Genomic DNA, 18863 nt, shown 5'->3' with positions numbered 1-18863 from the left:
CCTTCTGTCTTAATTTATCTATATTTTCCCTTCTTTTTTCTTTCTGATTGTTTTCGGCTTTCTCTTACAACAAAGTTGCACCAAAAGATTATCATTCCACTACAATATCAAACTTTTTATAGAAGCCTCGGAGAACCATGATGTTATATACCAATTGACTCAGCTCGTCGAGCTAAACAAATATCTGGCTGTGTGTATGTGTGTGTGTGTGTGCACATAAAAACGGTGCGTATAATGGACCCACAAAATAAAAACCGAAAAGATTTTCTGCGAATTTCCACTGGGTAAAGTGGCTTTTCTTATTAGGATAGTAGTTCCGTACAACAGTTTTGGAATGGAATCAGGGATTGAATCCAGAAGAGAATGATAAAATTTTTCACTTATGGGCCATCCACAAAGAACGTTACGTTCCTAGGGGGAGGGGGGTTCCGAGCAGCGTGACGACTCATACAAAAATTTTGGAGTTTTAATAAAAAAAGTTTGACGAAGGGGGAGGGGGGGTTGAAAATCGCCAATTTTTGCGTGACGTACTTTATGGAACTTCCCTTATCATCTTTGTGTACATCTACGATATGTGGCATACCGTGAGATACTTTTTTCGCAAGCTGTCATAATAAAAAAAACTGATTCGGGAGGCTCTACCCCATTGTAAATTTGCTTTAAAAAGCTTCAAACACAGAGGGCACTGGCTGTGATGACGCATTTCATCTTGGTTTAAACAGCTGTGCGTAAAAAAGGTCACCAACACAAAATGAGCGTTCTATCATCACTTCTCGGTGGGGACTACCTATCCGGATCTGTTTTTTCGCACTTGTAGGGGAAGAGGTGGTAAAATGAACAGTTGGCTAAATTTAGATTAAAACACTATTCAGTCGTATGTTAACCCTGCACAAGTTTTCCTCGAAATAAAATAAGGTACCTGAGTTAATATTTTGGTTTTGCGACCGAACGAGTGACTTTTACTATGCAAAATATCAAACTAGGCCGTAAAAATAGGGCCTGATGTAATTTTCAACCATTTTTCCGTGAGCTTTAATTCATAATAAATTCATCATAACATAGGTTCAAACTACAGCAAATAGGAAAACCTTCACAAAGATGTTGCAGGGGCAAATAGTAAAATGTTTGGTTTGCATCGTTTTAGGAAGAGTTATGTATCACATGGCATGTATGCAGGTTAGGGTGGCTCAAATTAGTATGGGAAAAACTTTTTTCAATTTTTTTATGGGCCGCCCTCTTATTCGGCTCTGGGCAAAATTTCAGCCAAATTGGTCAACGTTTGAGCGGTGCTAAACTCGTTGGAAGTTTATATGCAAAAATGTATGCAGAAACATCCAAAAACAGTGAATTGCAGTTGGACGGCACAACTTACGATAAATAACTATGATACTCTTTCAGATCTTGAAGAATTTAATACAGAATGTTATGCAGAAAACCGCGAGAAGATTAAAGTTTGCCCGGCTAAGTTACTAGCATTTCTCTGAAGTGGGGTTTGAGCAAATTTCGTTTCTTTTACCTTTGAAAAGAAATAAATTCACCCCCACAACACTCCAGTGAAATACTAATATCTTTGTCTAATAAACTCTAATCTTCGCGCGGTTTCCAGCATAACATTCTGTATTCAATTCTACAAGAACTTAATGAGTATCATGCTTCTTGATCGTAAATTGTGTCGTCCAACTGCAAATCACTGTTTTTGGATGTTTCTGCATACATTTTTCCATATAAACTTTCAACGAGTTTAGCACCGCCCAAACGTTGACCGATTTGGCTGAAATTTTGTGCAGAGCTCCAGGGCATCAAATAGAACCGAATAAGAGAGCGGACCATCGAAAAATTTGAAAAAGTGTTTTTTGAGCCACCCTAATGCAGGTAAAATGAATGCTTGTATCAATCTTACAATAATTTATGATAGAAATTGTTGTGAAGCGGAAGTTCAAGACATAAACCATATCAAATAACCAAGATAAAACTTTGAATATCTAAATTTAATTTCAAAATAACTGATATTTCAATTTTTTTATTATTTTGATAATTAGGAGCTTTCCAAAAGGTGTACCAGATTTTTTTTGAAGGCTCTTGTAGTCTTAATTGATTATATTTACGGTGCTGGATAGTTAAAAAATGAAAATTAAATGTTTCAAAAGGGTTTTGGAAGCGATGTTCATTTTACCCGCACTATTATTGTACAAGTCTAGACCAACATTTGAAAAGGGCGTAACAGCCAAAATTTATTGCTTCTGATTCTTCATCCACATACATAGCTATATATGTAGACGAAGAATCAGAAGGAATCAAATTTGGCTGTTACGCTTTCAGTATTATTATACAAACGAAATTTCAATGTTTTTTATTCCGAAGAAAAATTATATAAAACAATGTTTGTTAGCAAAAAAATTGTTCAATGTAATAAGAATATAAATTAAATTGTTGGACTTAGTGGTAAAACTAGCAAATTATCCTCGTTTGAATATTTAATTCAACGCAAGGGCTTAACGCGTTCGTTTTACCACCTGTTCCCCTATACTTATTTGATAAACTTGTTTTTATGGCTAGTTATAACAGTTTTTGCCTCTCTTTTATCATTGTTCGTTATCTAATGAAAGCGATTTCTTCAAATCCTGGCTGGATACTGATATTTAATCTTATTAACTAATTCATAAATGTGAACACCCCAAAGGGTCCATTACCAGCACAAAATGAGGTTCATAATAGGCGCCTGGAACATGAGGAAATGGAATACGTAAATCAAATGGGGAATAATAATACGTACATAATAGCCATTCCATTATTTTAACATTTTCAGGCCCAAAATTCTCTAAGCGGTATTACCCAGCAAATTTGAGTTGCATTTGTTTTCGTGATTAATAATGGAGAAATGACAAAACAAGTTGAAAAATATATTTAAACTAGCATTGAATCCAGAACGTGCGATTTGCAGTTACCATGCGAGCTCTTTTCGTCACTCCAAGCTTGATTATGTATTCAAACATGTTTGTAACATATTCTTGACAATCACATGGTCAGATGGTTTTGGGACATGTCCTGAGCCATCCAAACCGTTCTTAGATTCAGAACTTGCGAACTTTAGCCAGCACTCTAGCTTTTTTCGTCGCTCCAATTTTAGATATGTATTCAACCATATTCATAACATATTCATGAAGATCAGAAGACATGGTCAGATGGTTTTGAAACATCCTGGGCCATCGAAACCATCTTTGAGTTAAGAATTTTTGATCTACAGCCACTAGCTTCTTCTCGGCACTAGAAGCTTGGATATGTATTCAGCCATGTCCATAACATATTTCAGAGGACAAGAAGACATGGTTAGATGGTTGTGGGACATACTGAGTTATCCAAACCACCCTTGAGTTCAGAGTTTGCGATCTACAGTCACCACTCTAGCTTTTTTCGTCGCTTCAAGCTTGGATATGCATTCAACTATATCCATAATCTATTTGTGGAGATCAGGAGACATGGTTAGATGGGTTTGGGATATCCTGTGTCATCCAAACTGTTCTTGACTTCAGAACTTGCGATCTACAGCCACGACACTAGCTTTTCTCGTCACTAGAAGTTTGGATATGAATTCGATCATATCCATAACATATTCATGAAGACCAGGAGAGTTCCGGAGACGAGTCAGCCTAGGGCTGAAAGTCTCCTTAATAAAGATAATAAAAAAAGACCAGGAGACATGGTAAGATAGTTTTGGGACATCCTGTTATCTAAACCGTCCTTGAGTACAGAACTTGTGGTCTACCGCCGCAGCAGTAGATTTTCCAGGTAACACTAAGCATTTAAAAAATTCGTAGGTGAGACTATAACGCTGTCACAGTGCAAACATGCTTTATACTGGCTCATATAGCGAAATATAATGCTGATGGTTACTTGGGGTTTCCGTCACTTAAAGCTCCAATATATCGGCACCAACATTTCAAAACGGCGAAACTGCTTTTGTAAACAAGAGCTTCTCACGTCACTGGTGTGCTAATTTGTGCCCACCCACGCAATCCAGCGCCATTTGATGAAAGAAGAGGATTCGGTGCTTGCATCAGTGGTGTTGGATTGTGGGGGGGGGGGGCTCAAATTACCCCACCAGCGATGTGACAAGCTCTTAGCATTAGCATTAGCATTAGCATTTAGCAGTTCGCACAAATTCGTAGGTGGTACAAGCCAAGATTATTGTATGAGAGTAGCATCACTTTCATCCGTTACCACAGATATTGATTTGGGACTAATCACTAACTCTTAGATGGAAGCAATGTACTCTCCAATAGTCGAGATCTGTCCTGGCCACGTCCTTGCGAATGCTGAGGAAAGGGAAGGATGGTTTGTGACGATGTGACAAGCTCTTGTTTACAAAATCATTTTAGTCCTTTTGAAATGTTAGTGCCGATATTCTTCCAACTGGAACTTGGTCTGCTTTTCAGTATTCTATTAGCATTTCCTGGGTTATTAATTGAAAGCTTGTCTATGCCCGCCATTGCATGAGTAATGAGTATGTATCTTGTGTCGCATTGATTGTTGCTTTCGACTGTGATGGATTATTGACGACGCTATTTTTCGGCTCTTTCGATAAGCTAAAACTTTTTTGAATTTGAGACGTAATTCGCAAGCTATCCAAACTCCCGGACAACTTTGAGATCTTACAACACCTCATATGCTTGATTTGAGACAAGTGAAAGACAAATACTCGGGGAATGTAATTGAGTTGATACCCCGACTGAAGACATCATGGAAGCCTTGGTTGATTTGGTAGACCATTTGATACAACATCTTACATGCTAAAAATTGAGACGCAAGTGAAAAACTAATACTCAAAAGACAAAATTGGGTTGACACCGCGGCTGGGGACAACGTAAAAGCCCTGTTTGATTCGGTTTGATTGACCGCCCACGGTTGCTACTCCGTTATTGCCAGGTCAGCTGTAATTACACAGAGAACCAACAGATGAAGTTTGGGACTAACATCATCTTCAATGTGTAAGAACTGGTGACCCAAAATTAAGCAATACCAGCGCCGGCCGTGTCCAAATGCAGGTCAAAAAAGAATAGGAAATTGTTGATGTGATACTCGCTTTGCTAGAAGCCGACGAGTTATCCGCACTTCCACGAGAAATCACTGGGATGTTGGATTTATGGGGAGGGGAGTATGGCAAGTAAACGGTCTGCCGTGTAAAGCGTGTAGTTGGATTGAAAACAAAAACAATCAAACGAACGCCAATTATTTTAATTATCGACCGCACTACACAACTGGATGCGAACTAAAATTTCACTTTCTGATTAACTTACTCACCCGCACAATGCAGAACAAAATTTCGGTGACCGGGCGATCGTTTTGCTATCCGCACCCTTGTTTGATTCGGTAGACAATTTGATTCAAACTCCAGAACAATTTGGACATCTTACAACACCTCATATGTTTTGTTTTGAGACGCAAGTGAAAGACAAATACTCGGAGAACATAATTGAGTTGATACCACGGCTTAGGACATCATGAAGGCTTTGGGTGATTCAATAGACCATTTGATTTAAACTGCAGGACAATTTGGAGATTCTATAACCTCTCATATGCCTGCATAAGTCTGAAGACAAAATTAAGTTAACACCGCGGCTGAGGACATCGTGGAAGCTTTGGTTGATTCGGTAGACCATTTGATTCAAACTCCATAACAATTGGGAGATTTTACAACATCTTGCATACTAAACTTTGAGCCGCAAGTGAAAGACTAATACTCAGACGAAAAAAATGGGTTGACGCCGCGGCTGTGGACATCATGGATGCCTTGGTTCTGATTGGTTCTGATTCAAACTCCAGGACAATTTGGAAATCTTAAAACATCTCATATGCCTGGATTTGAGACATAAATGAACGATAAATAATCGGAGGACATAATTGGGTTGATGCCGCGGCTGGGGCACCATGGAAGCCGTGGTTGATTCATTAGAACATTTGATTCAAACTCCAGGTCAATTTGGAGATCTTATAACATCTCATATGCCTGGATTTTGAGAGATCTTAAAATACCTGATGTGAAACGCAAATGTATTTAAAAGCATCCAACGATCAATTAATTAAGTGAAATACTAGACATTTTAGCAAAAAATCTTTTTACGTCATGACGTAAAAATAGAGTGTACTACAGAAGGTACAATGTTTTCTTACAGTGGTGATACCAATTTTACAGTGTCAAACAACCTGTAAAAAGGAAACTAGGCTTTGGATGAAAGAGAAAAAAATGAATATTGTATTGGTAAATACTTCGGCCTACGTATCTTGAACTAACAAAGTAAATTAAGTACCGAGCCCAAGACCGATCATCATTCTTACTGAAAGATTAGTTCACCCCTCTCCCACCAATGGCACATCCGGTAGCCCCGCTCAGGATTATAAGCTTCTTATCACTTGCGTGCAAACAGAAGACAACCTCTCCGAATGAGTTTATTATCCTACGTGTCTCAACTCTCAGTATAGTAAGTTGGCCTATCACAAATTCAGTGGTCTTGATAAAACCTCGGTTCCACTTGTCACACCTCGTGTACCTTTCGCAGCACTATCAACTATCCTGCGACGGCACAACGGACTGGATGGCAAACTTACTTCCACTTTTGTGTTCGCAACTTTCAATTTTCTTCACAATAAATCACACGGAAATAAGGATTTATTATCTTCTTATAGTTTGCCGGCTTCGGATGGATGAATGGTGCAGTCGTTTCGCCCTCACCCCCCCAGATTTCCCTTTATAATTCCCATCACGGAAGCCGATCCCGCTTGAGCTGGAGTTGTTGGCCGGAGCAGCAGGCATTATCATGATGGCTCGGTTCCGACAACCGGCTTTTTTGCTCCCCAACACGAACCGTCTTTATGATAGTACTTAGCGTAATCATGTAAATTTCAATTCAACTTTTTCTGCTCATAAATCATCCGCTGCCATTCATTGAAAGCCGTCTCCTAGGCGTAGAACACCATCCAGGACGCGAATCATCAGGATGTAGTGGTGCAGTCAAAGGCGCAAGCAAAACGGAACTCAATTGGCTTGGGGCTCGGAGGGTGTGTAAGCCGATCCTGAAAGGAAGCACGGGGCGTGAAATGAACTGGATTTACAGCACCATTCAAGTGTAATAAGTATCATTAACGTCGATATGAATTCTCAATTTGCGGATAATCCGGATCGGCCGCCGGAGTGAAGCATGCTGGAGCACGTCGTAAATCTCCGAGGTCGGGGTGGCGGATTTGCAGCCTGTCTGCGCGCTAGCCGTCGTGCTTTGCTGCTGCAATTGGAGGCGTGCGAAAATCGATAAATGGTAAATTTTGTCAGAATTGAATGGTTGGGGTGGGGTTCCGTGGTGATGTTATTAGATTTTGATGGCTAGTCAGCGATAACGAAATTTCAGGAAGACGTTGATTCCTTGGGAATGCCTTTTTTGTAACACAAGTTGAACGAATATTAAATCAATTTAATTTTTATAATTTCGTGACAGAACTACACATGATCGGGATCTACTCGATTTTTACAAACATCCGAAGTTCACTCAGTTTGTTAGCGTTTTGTTTACCGTTATTTTTTAGTACGTAGTATTTACAGGCTACGCATGACAATGCAACACATTTCACTAAAAAGCTATCAAATTTTTCAATCTTTCTTAAAACTAATGTAGATATGAATTATTTTAAAAACCATTTGATTATATTTCAAGTTTCTGTGCTTCCGTGCTACTGTTTGATTCACTTCTCTTAATCAAAACATCATCAAGCAAAACTTAGGTATATTCCATTTACTGTACTTCAGCGTCATATCTCCGAGGCACCATCAACACGGCAGCAAAAATCCTCCAGGGGAGAGAACAAATCTGTACACCCACCAATTTAGTCGCAAAGTCAGCACATAATAGCAGTCGGCCGTCCTTCTGTTCCATCCTCTAGCAAAAAGGGGGCACTCATCATTTCGCAGCAATTTCAAGAAAGCCAACACTAATTTTCCCTGCGGTTCAGATTTTACAGCAAACTTTTCCCAGGCTCTCTGCGGAAAAGTTTTAATGACGACGATGAAGATGGAGCAGTTGTACCTTCTGCCGCCGCCCCGTACCGGCCTTGAGCAGCACGGAAAGGCCGGATCATGATGAAGCACTGAAGTTGGCAGTACGGAAGGATGCCAAGATGATGGCGATGATAATGAGTGGATGAATTGAACCGTCGCTCAAGCAAAGCCGTAACGGAAACCGAAACCCAACCAGGAGTTGGGATTCTGGGAATGATGAGAATGTGGGAATTACATTTGACGAACGAAAGGGGGGAACCACCTCTGATAGGCGCTGGCAATCGACGACGATACGGTGGAAAGCGCTATTTAAGGAAGTTCATCTTTGTCGAAGAAGTTTGCTGGTAGGAGAAAATGAATCAGCATCTACGCAGGCGATATTGTCAACTGCGGGGGAAATGAGAAGCGTTCGTCAATTAGAATTGCTAGTTTAAATGATAGCAGAGGAGTCCCAAACGAACGAGAAAGTTTTACGGGATAAGGGAAGCAAACCGATCGTTTAAAATGTTTCTTGAAAAACTCATTTTCAACTGGCTGTTTGAATGGATACACATATTGGAAAACTTTTTTTTAAAGAGGATGTGCTTTTATTTTATTATTTTATTCTCAAACCATGTCTTTTTCCTCATAATTTTTGTTGAAGATGAATCTCATAATTAACAATGGAATTGCTGGACATTTCTTGACGCCTCTAGGCATGATGATTAAATACAAAAAAGGTTAGCCCAAGGCAAAGTTCTAAACCAAGCAAACCTTTTTCGCATTCATCCATCAGTGTTCAGAAATATTAAAGTACACAGTGAGCACAAAGCTGCAAAACTGAAGTGTACAAAAAGTAAACTGTTTAGCATTGTTAAATCACAAATCGATTGGTTCAAACCTCTGGTAATTAAAAAAGTCGACAATCAAAAATAGATTTATTCTAATCAGCTTCAAGTGTTCAAAAGTACATCTGTCAGGTGGTCTTTACAGCCACCCTCTAATCAGTCCTAGAAGCATAAGCTGGTCTCCACTTGAAAGTACGGGGCTGTCCAACCAGCAGCACATTATTTGATTGCAACTGTGGTAGCAGCTCGGCTGCAAATTAAGTCATGGCGACGATGAGTTTGATGAAAGCAGCAGGTGCTTCCGAAGCACTTACCTGTAGTTGCCAAAGTCGGACTGCTGAAAGTTGCGAATGTTCAGCGTGTATTTGTCGCCCTTGGAGTACATGGCACGCCGGTCGGTGGGATCCAAAAGGAACGAGTTCTGGTACCACAGCATCTGTATTGGATGGATATGGAAATGGGAGAACGTAATGAGAAGGATTAGCGTCGGATGGAAAAATATTGGTCGAGTTGATTTTGTAAGAGTAGATTAATTTTTTAACAGTATGGTAGAATAATAACATTGTTAAAATTACATCCACTTTTGATGATTTTTTAATTGTTTCGAATTTGCAGCTTGGTCGACATTCAAAGTGAAACCAAAACTCTACAATGGGGCTTATAGTTCGGTTCATAAGTTCTTTTCAATAATATTATCACTTCTGACAATGCTACCGCAGCATCAAAATTGTTTTCCATCGGTAACTCATGAATTTGGAATCGAGTACTTCTTGTCAAATTTACTAGTCCAGATGTTGGCTGTGGAATCTTTTCGGTACCGTCGTTCGGGGTGACATTGGGCCTAGGTGGTAAGATTGGGCCAAAAACGAAAAATGTTTCCACTCCTAATATCTCAGAAACTGTTACGATTTTCGATGACAACTTCAAACGGTTCGAAATTATATTAAATTTCATATCTAGGAAATCACAAAACAAATTCCAAGAACTAATTGTCCTCGTACGATAATGAATTTGAATGTAAAACTATTGAGCAAATGAATCCGTATTAAAATAGTTTCAGTAATGTCCCACAAATCTATTTCATAACTAATATTTAGATCGATGGATACCTGGTTGTCATGTTACGATAATCTGTTGTTGTTTTATAGAATTATATTAATATTTATATAACGGTTCTGGTTTTTCGTAGCAACGAGCAATGCACGCAAAAAAAGGGGTGAGATTGGGCCAAGCCTTCAGTTGATTTGCCATACATAGTTGGTAAGAGCCGTAATGTAGGCAATTATTTTGAATGAACGATTGAATCGTTCCATCGTCACCGCTGAACTATTTCATTTGGCCCAATGTCACCCCCTGTGCGGGGTGAGAATGGGCCAATTTTGAACAACATATAACTTTGAAGAATTTCCATAATTCATTATTTTTTTCCCACACAGCGGTAAATTTATTATTCAAGCTTGTACCAAACTAATAAAAACTTGATTCCAATGTTAACTACTAGAGCTTTGTAACATTTTCTTGGAGCATACTACATTTTGGCCCAATGACACCCCCGTTGGCGGTATTTACAATATTCAACGTTCCGAATGTCAAATTTTGAGTCCCGATCAAGAACATAACTCACAAAATCTGCACGTATTTTAAATTGCTGGGACAATCCTTATGAACGGTTCATATTTGAGGATCTTTTGGGAAAGCTAGTGAAGTAGGAACATAAGCCATAATTCTGTTTGATAGCTTTGAAATGCCAACCAGCTACTTTATTTGAACTTTCTGCCAAACAAGAACAGCGAATGTAAAACTAAACTATTGCCAACGACAACGAAAATGTCTTCTCTTATAAATATCAGAGTAAAGAATGATTCGTTTATCGGCTTTATCGGTCAGTTCTACTCAAAGTATGAGGGAGTTGATTATCGAAAGATAATTGAAAATCATCAGATTGAAAGCCGTATGAAGTATGGAACGATAGAGTGTGAAAGGTGGTTTCCATACGACTATCCAAGCCGTCCACGAACAGGACGTTAGTCAAAAAGATTCACGCTTCGATTGATGTGCTGTTCAATAGATGGTCTCCATGCCCCCTATTTACACTCTATCGTTTCATACTTGTTCGCTAGGGCGGTTTTCAATCTGATGATTTTCTATTATCGTCCGATTATCAGTAGAACTGACCAATAAAATATTTCAATTATCAGAGTAAACACAACTCGCAACAAGTTATTGTCCTAAACTCTAAGTGCTAGCAAGAATCATTATCAGGGTTCATGCGCAATAAGCTAAGAGGAATATCTCACTTACTCCTAGCACTTTCTATAAAGTGGCAAAGTGAATCCAAAGGGAAATATGAACATTGATAGACATTTTTCACAAGCTGTTACGATATAGAACTTATTCGGGAAGCTAAAGCGTAACCAACTTCATTTGGACTCCTTTTCTTGATTTCTGAACTAAAATCAATGTCGCTGTTACAATTCTCGGCGATTTATCAACACTTGAAGCCAATTTCAAATTTCTATTTCATAAATGAGACTTCCATCTACGAAGGTTTGATTTCCGCCTATATCAAACGTGCCATTTAATACATATAAGCAGGGGCCCTCCGCGATGCGACGCGACGCGACTCACGTAAAAGAATAACAATCATTATCAACAGGCTGTCAAATTGCACTGTCGCGTCGCGTCGCATCGCACGTCGCGTTTACTCTGGCTTCACCCTTAGCCGTGCGGTAAGACGCGCGGCTACAAAGCAAGACCATGCTGAGGGTGGCTGGGTTCGATTCCCGGTGCCGGTCTAGGGAATTTTCGGATTGGAAATTGCCTCGACTTCCTTGGGCATAAAAGTATCATCGTGTTAGCCTCATGATATACGAATGCAAAAATGGTAACCTGGCTTAGAAAGCTCGCAGTTAATAAACGCTAAACAGCCCTGACACGACGGCCCTCCGACGAGACAGGAGGTTTGCGCAGGCAGAATAAGCCGCCTAGAAAACCAATAATTACGAACAATATAAGAGATAATGCAACTCGATATAATCGGCAAAGACCTAGGCGACGAATAAAAAGACCAGCTATGGTAGCTAATGCACGAACACGGATTTTCGGATAAACTGACACGGTTGATCAAAGCGACGATGGATCGGGTGATGTGCGTAGTTCGAGTTTCAGGGGCATTCTCGAGTCCCTTCGAAACGCGCAGAGTATTAAGGCAAGGTGACGGTCTTTCGTTTCTGCTATTCAACATCGCTTTGGAACGGGGTAATACGAAGAGAAGGGATTACCACGAGTGGTACAATTTCCAATGAGTCCGTCCAGCTATTTGGCTTCGCCGACGACATAGTTATTATAACGGACAAGAGACCTGGACGATGCTCGTGGAGGACCAACGCGCACTTGGAGTCGAAAGGAAAGTGCTTCGTACCATCTATGGTGGGATGCAGATGGCGGACGGTACGTGGAGGAGGCGAATGAAACACGAGTTGCATGAGCTGCTGGGAGAACCATCCATCGTTCACACCACGAAAATCGGACGACTGCGGTGGGCCGGGCACGTAGCCAGAATGTCGGACAGTAACCCGGTGAAAATGGTTCTCGACAACGTTCCGACGGGCACAAGAAGGCGAGGTGCGCAGTGGGTGGAAGATGACTTGCGGACCCTCCGTAGACTGCGTGGTTGGCGACGTGTAGCCATGGACCGAGCCGAATGGAGGAGACTCTTATATACCGCACAGGCCAGTTTGGCCTTAGTCTGAATAAATAAATAATAATAACAGAAATATATTCAGAACTTTCGAAAGAAATGTTGTCGAACTCCCTCTTTTAATTTGTAGGGACACGGAGAGTATTTTCGTCTGTTCGTCATAGTCTCGAAAACCAATAAAAGAGACGCTTTTTTGTAATACTCGTACGTACCGAATCGTAAGCTCAGGAGAAACGTTCTGCTATAGTGGAGTTCTAGGAAATGTACGTTGCTTTCGTTGGTTTTAGCCCCTACGATGGACGGAAATACCTGCCGTGTCCCTACAGTAATTTTATTTAAACTTCCTTGGAAAAATCTTTGAAATTCCATGTTTTATGTTTTATGTTTTATGTTTTATGTTTTATGTTTTATGTTTTATGTTTTATGTTTTATGTTTTATGTTTTATGTTTTATGTTTTATGTTTTATGTTTTATGTTTTATGTTTTATGTTTTATGTTTTATGTTTTATGTTTTATGTTTTATGTTTTATGTTTTATGTTTTATGTTTTATGTTTTATGTTTTATGTTTTATGTTTTATGTTTTAGAATTAATGCGCGTTCGATGGTGAATGTGTGAGTGTTCATTAATGTTCATATGAATAATCAAAATGCTCTGACAGTCACATTGCCTAACCCGGCCCATCGGCACTAGAGGTGTGTGCCGATGCGCCACGTCGCCGCTGCCGACAGTTTTTGGCACGCCGCCGCCGCCAACATTCTTGCCTCGGCGCGCCGCCGTTTGAAATTCGTCACGCCAGTGGTCTATAATTTTTCACGCCGATTCAAATTTGAAGAAATCTGAAAAACTTTCAGTGAAAATTCCGTAGATTCAGTAGAATTTTCGTAAATTTTCCCGATTGATGCTTAGAGCATCACTATAGTACTCCAGATAATTTTTCGTTGTAATATCAATGATTTTCTTTAAGATTCCATACAATTTATCGTTGAAATTTCAAAAAAATAAAAAACTTCGAGTGTAAATTTCGAAGGATTTCCCATTGAAATCCATAAAAACAATCCAAACAAATCATCTGGCTGAAGCCCATCTAGTCTAAAATTATTTTGCCGAAAATGCAGGGCAGTTACAACAGGCACTTAACTTAACTTACTTATGGATCCTGTACACCTCCGGTGGTGCAAAGGGCCGACTTGAAAGATCTCCATCCTGAGCGATGCCCGGCTATCGCTTTAACCTGTTGCCAGGTTAGATTTCGGTCGACTTCTTTTATTTCTAGGCACGGATTTCGCGAATTTCGCGGAATTGTCGGGGATTATCTCGTCTAGTCGCCATATTCGCGGTTCCTTAAAATACTTAGCGAAAATCGCGGATGACTTTCTTAAATTTTTCCAAGAATTCCTTTGAACATTCCCCAGAAATTCCTTCAGGGATTCATTTGAAAATTCATTCACGTGTTCCTTTGGAAATCCCCTTGTTAACTATAATATTTCTGCAGTATTATTCTTTTGTAAATTCATTCAATTCGAAATTCCTTTGGAAATACTTTTGAAAATTTTTTTAGGAACTCCTTTGAAAACTTCTTTAACAATATATTCGGAAATTCCTTTTGGAACACCTTCGGGAATCAGAGATTCCTTTGGAAATTATTGTAGGTATTCCATTCTATAAAAATATTTTTTATCACGAGTTCTTTCGGAAATTCCTTAAGTAGTGATTCCATTGGAAATTGCTTCATGAGATATTTCTGTAATGCCTTAAGAAATTTCTACGAAATTTACTGAAAAACATCGCGAATTTCTGTAGAAGGTCTAACGAAAATGCATATAGAAACTCTTTCGGAATTTTTCCAAAAATTATAATATTCGCAAAAATTGGGTTTTTTTGCGGAGAAATTTTGGCGTATATATTTAAATTTTCTAAAAATATTCAATTGGCTGGTGGGTCTGGGTGGCATCGTGCATCCGCCAGTCCACAGTCATATTTATAATCATGGTACACCAGGCCAGGTAAAACTGCAACGTTTCAAACTCACATGCCGCGTAGCAGCTCAACACACCACGCGACCGCTTCGGATAGCAACAACGGCGAGCGGAATCGAACGAGGTTCATCGATCAGCGCATCATCAGCAGAATAGGTGAAATGCTTAATCGACAGGAATGAAGTGACCACTGGAAGCAGGGATCAGTTAGTTCTAGTTTGAAGTGAGGAGTAATAACGTGTAATTTAACTTAAGTGATTTTTATTGAGTAAATAAATTATATTTTTTTGACATTCGGTAAACGACTGCTATAATTGGCGTAGCCTTCGGGACCGGCTGAAGTGAAAGTGTGTTAAAACAGTGGTAGTAATTTGACAAATAGTCAATTACGTAGTGATCCCGCGATAGCTCGAGATAAGAACACTTGTGACTCTAGTGCTTATTGAAAGTGAAAGCATCCGCGACATCAAAGGTTAAACTGAAAACCGTCGTTCGGAGTTGAGCATCCCCCGCCACACTACACCTGGAGTACCAGCATCGTCAGCCCGGAACCTGCAATAAATCGTGAGTATACAATCTTTCCTTGCTTAATTTCAAAAGTGAAACAACGAAATTAGCGGAAAACTTTTGCTCACGTCCCAAAAGAGCACCACAAGATAGGTTTTTTTGGTAGAAAGGCTACATACTACAAGATAGGTGTACCTTTATACCGTTGTGAGGAAACTACTAGATAAACCAAACGACACATTTTTTTTTAAATCGTATAGTACAGGCTGAATGCCTAAATTTCCTAAAATAAGTCCGCCTTAAAGTCACTCCTGACAGAATCCAAGTTTCAAAGTGCTCGCGTTTTCGGGGGCACACCACTCGATACGGAAGCAACGCACAACTGTCATTTTTATTATTTCACGCATGCTACGACGCAGCAAAGCTGAATCAACAGAAATGACAGTTGTCCGCCGCCTCCGTATCGAGTGGTGTGCCCCCGAAAACGCGAGCACTTTGAAACTTGGATTCTATCAGGAGTGGCCTTAAGAGGACTAGGGAACTATTACTTCTGTCAGGGCAAAACTCAGAAACAGAGGAGGAAGTCTCATCCGACTGCTCTGAGGAATATTCACACATCCCTCTGCACACTGAAATCCCTCTGTTAAGTTCATTGTTCATCGACAATACGAACGCACCAGAGGAAAACATGGAGCAAGTCACCATGGACATTAATAGCTTGGTTCAAATGATGCACAACCTAGCGGAAACGCAAAAGAAACAACAAAACACACTCAAAGCCTTGTTACAGACAAACCAGAGTGGCAGTAACGGTGCTTCACCAGCACAACAAAACGTTGCGATGGGCAGTATTGAACATTTATTCAAAATTCCCGATCCTATTAAAGCTATTCCACGTTTTGACGGAAATCGCAAACAATTATCAGAGTGGTTATCTACAGCAGAAAACACGCTAAATGTTTTTAAAACGCTCGTCACAGATTGTCAATTAAATATTTATACGACCGCTGTGATTAACAAAATTGAGGGCAAGGACAAAAACATAATCTGCTTGACCGGCAATCCTCAGAAATTTGATGACATTAAAGTCATTTTAACTAGCGCACTGGGCGACCGTCAGGAGCTCACGTACTACAAAAGCCAGTTATGGCAAAATAAGATGAAAGAAAACATGACCGTGCACAAGTATTACAATCGATGTAAAGAGATAGTGCAAAATATTAAATCCTTAGCTAAGCAAAAACCCAAATACAGGGATAATTGGGATGCAATAAATGCATTTATTGAGGAGGATGCATTAGCAGCTTTTCTCGATGGCTTGAAAGAGCTACGCTCAGGCGGCAGGGCCTGAAGATATGGAGGCAGCATACGCCTTTGTATGCAAGTTTAAGAGCAAGGAAGAGACAGCTTCCCAAATGGAAAATTTCAAACAACCGAAATATTATCAAAACCGAGAATCGAAGGAAAACAGAAGTTACGAAAACAAGAATGAAAATACATTCAGGAAACCAGGATTATAAGAATAAAACAGAAAAATGGAATTAGGATCAACAAAATCACGAATTACTTTGAATAAGAAACAAATTCATAATAATGAACTCTCAGAAGATGAGAAATCATCACATTCTGAAAGCGAGGACAAAAATATCGACGTAAATTTTTGTTGGGTTCAACAGGGCGACAACAGAACCTAAACTATTTACCATTCCTAACCAGCCACAACCATAAAACTACTGATAGATACAGGGGCAAACAAGAACATTATCCGGCCAGGTATTCTTACAAATTGCAAGCAAAAGAAAAATACACAAATAAAAAACATCTCTGGGAATTACACTATTATTAGTAAAGGGAAAGTCAATCTCATTGACAAAAACATTCCAACCCAAACATACTATGAACACAGATTCCATGACTTCTTCGACGGGATTATTGGCTCACAATTTTTGGCAGAGAACAAAGCTAGAATAGATTACAACAAGGAGACCATAGAAATCGCTAATGTTATCCTATCTTTCAAAAAATATTTCCCCGCAAAAAAATTGAACGCCTTTCAGATGGAAATTAACACAAAATCTAATGGGGACAGGCTAGTTCCAACTTTTCAAAAACTCAGTAAATCGGCAATCATAGAACCAGGTCTGTACAGTTCTAAAAACAATAAAACAACTATTTAAATCTTAACCACAAATCAAAGTCTACCACGCTTGGGGGGAACTTTAGTGTTAATAATTTCGAAACCATCACCTCTATCCCTATTGGCACAGTTTCTAAGCTAGATGCAGCAACCATAAAACAACTAATAAGAATGGAACTAGAAGAATAAGAACTAGAAAAAGAGAAATTCTCGCTTAACTTTTCAAAAGGACCTAAGTAACATTTTTTCATGAATTAATTTGAATAGCGCAATCAACTAAACAACATGAAAGCTATTGATTGCAGTATTAAAATTAATTCATGAAAAAAAATGTTACTTAGGTCCTTTTGAAAAGTTAAGCGAGAATTAATAAAGACCATCATGAATAACCAGGGAGTACTTCTTAAAAGCGACGAACAACTCACGGCGACAACGGCGGTAAAACACCAAATACCCACCAAAGAAGATAGACCGACATACACAAAATCGTACAAATACCCATATCACTACAAGAAAGACGTTGAAGACCAAATAAACGACATGTTAGAAAACGGAATAATTTGCCACTCAACGAGCCCATACTCCTCTCCAATATGGGTCGTACCCAAAAAAATAGATGCGTCCGGAAAACGGAAAGTCAGAGTCGTCATTGATTATCGGAAACTCAATGAAAAGACTATTGACGACAAATTCCCCATTCCAAGGATCGAGGACATCCTAGACAGACTGGGAAAATCAGAGTATTTTACAACACTAGATCTAAAATTTGGATTTCACCATGTCGAAATGGATCCTTTACATAAATTCAAAACTGACTTTTCCACAGACCAGAATGCCCTTTGGCCTAAAAAATGCACCGGCAACGTGTCAACGTGCCATGAATAACATTCTTCACGATTTAATCGGCGAAATTTGCTACGTCTATTTAGACGACATTATTATCACTGGTTACAATCTCAAGAACCACTTAGAGAATGTTAGGAAAGTACTCAAAAGACTAGCGGAATTTAATCTCAAAATTCAACTTGATAAGTGTGAATTCCTGAGAAAAGAAACCGAGTTCCTGGGGCACGTAACAACACCGTAATATTGTAGGAATTCCATTATATAAACATATTTTTGGAAATCCTTTGGAAATCACGAGTTCTTCCGAAAATTCCTGAAGGAATTCCATTGGAAATTGCTTCATGAGATATTTCTGTAATGCCTTAAGGCTTAAGAAATTTCTACGAAATTTACTGAAAAACATAGAGGATTTCTCGAGAAGGTCTAACGAAAATGCATATATAAACACTTTCCGAATTTCTCCAGAAATTAATCATATTATAAAAAAATGTGTTTTATTGCGGAGCAATTTTGGCGTATATATTTGAATTTTTCAGAAAATATACAATTATTGGGTGGTGGGGGGCTGGTGGGTATGGGTGGCATCGTGCATCCGCCAGTCTACAGTCATCAGCCCTGTTTGTCTGTCCGGTGAAATTCACGCGGGGAAATTCTCACACAAAAAATAAAATATTTGACTCTTTTAATTTTTTTAATATCAGATGCAGAAAACAAAACCAGTTACAACCTTAGTCAACCAGACACAGCATTTTATGAAAAAAATCACAGACAACAGACGTTGAAAATTTTGATTTTTTTTTTAAATGCAGAAAAGAATATATCACTCT

The 18863-nt window shown here is 39.2% G+C and overlaps 1 protein-coding gene across 1 annotated transcript in view; it reads right to left on the bottom strand.

Annotated features, from left to right (window-relative positions):
- LOC134223034 (peroxidasin homolog) overlaps positions 1-18863 on the bottom strand; it is a 491869-nt gene that overhangs the window by 71717 nt on the left and 401289 nt on the right. Inside the window, exon 8 of the mRNA XM_062702172.1 lies at positions 9183-9304. Within this exon, the coding sequence (XP_062558156.1) occupies positions 9183-9304 (122 nt within the window). The remainder of the gene's footprint in view (positions 1-9182; positions 9305-18863) is intronic.

This window comes from Armigeres subalbatus, chromosome 3 (genome assembly GCF_024139115.2).
Source record: "Armigeres subalbatus isolate Guangzhou_Male chromosome 3, GZ_Asu_2, whole genome shotgun sequence".
NCBI classification, from domain to species: Eukaryota; Metazoa; Arthropoda; class Insecta; order Diptera; family Culicidae; genus Armigeres; species Armigeres subalbatus.
Note: the sequence above shows the minus strand (reverse complement) of the source record. Positions and strands in the feature narration are given on the sequence as shown.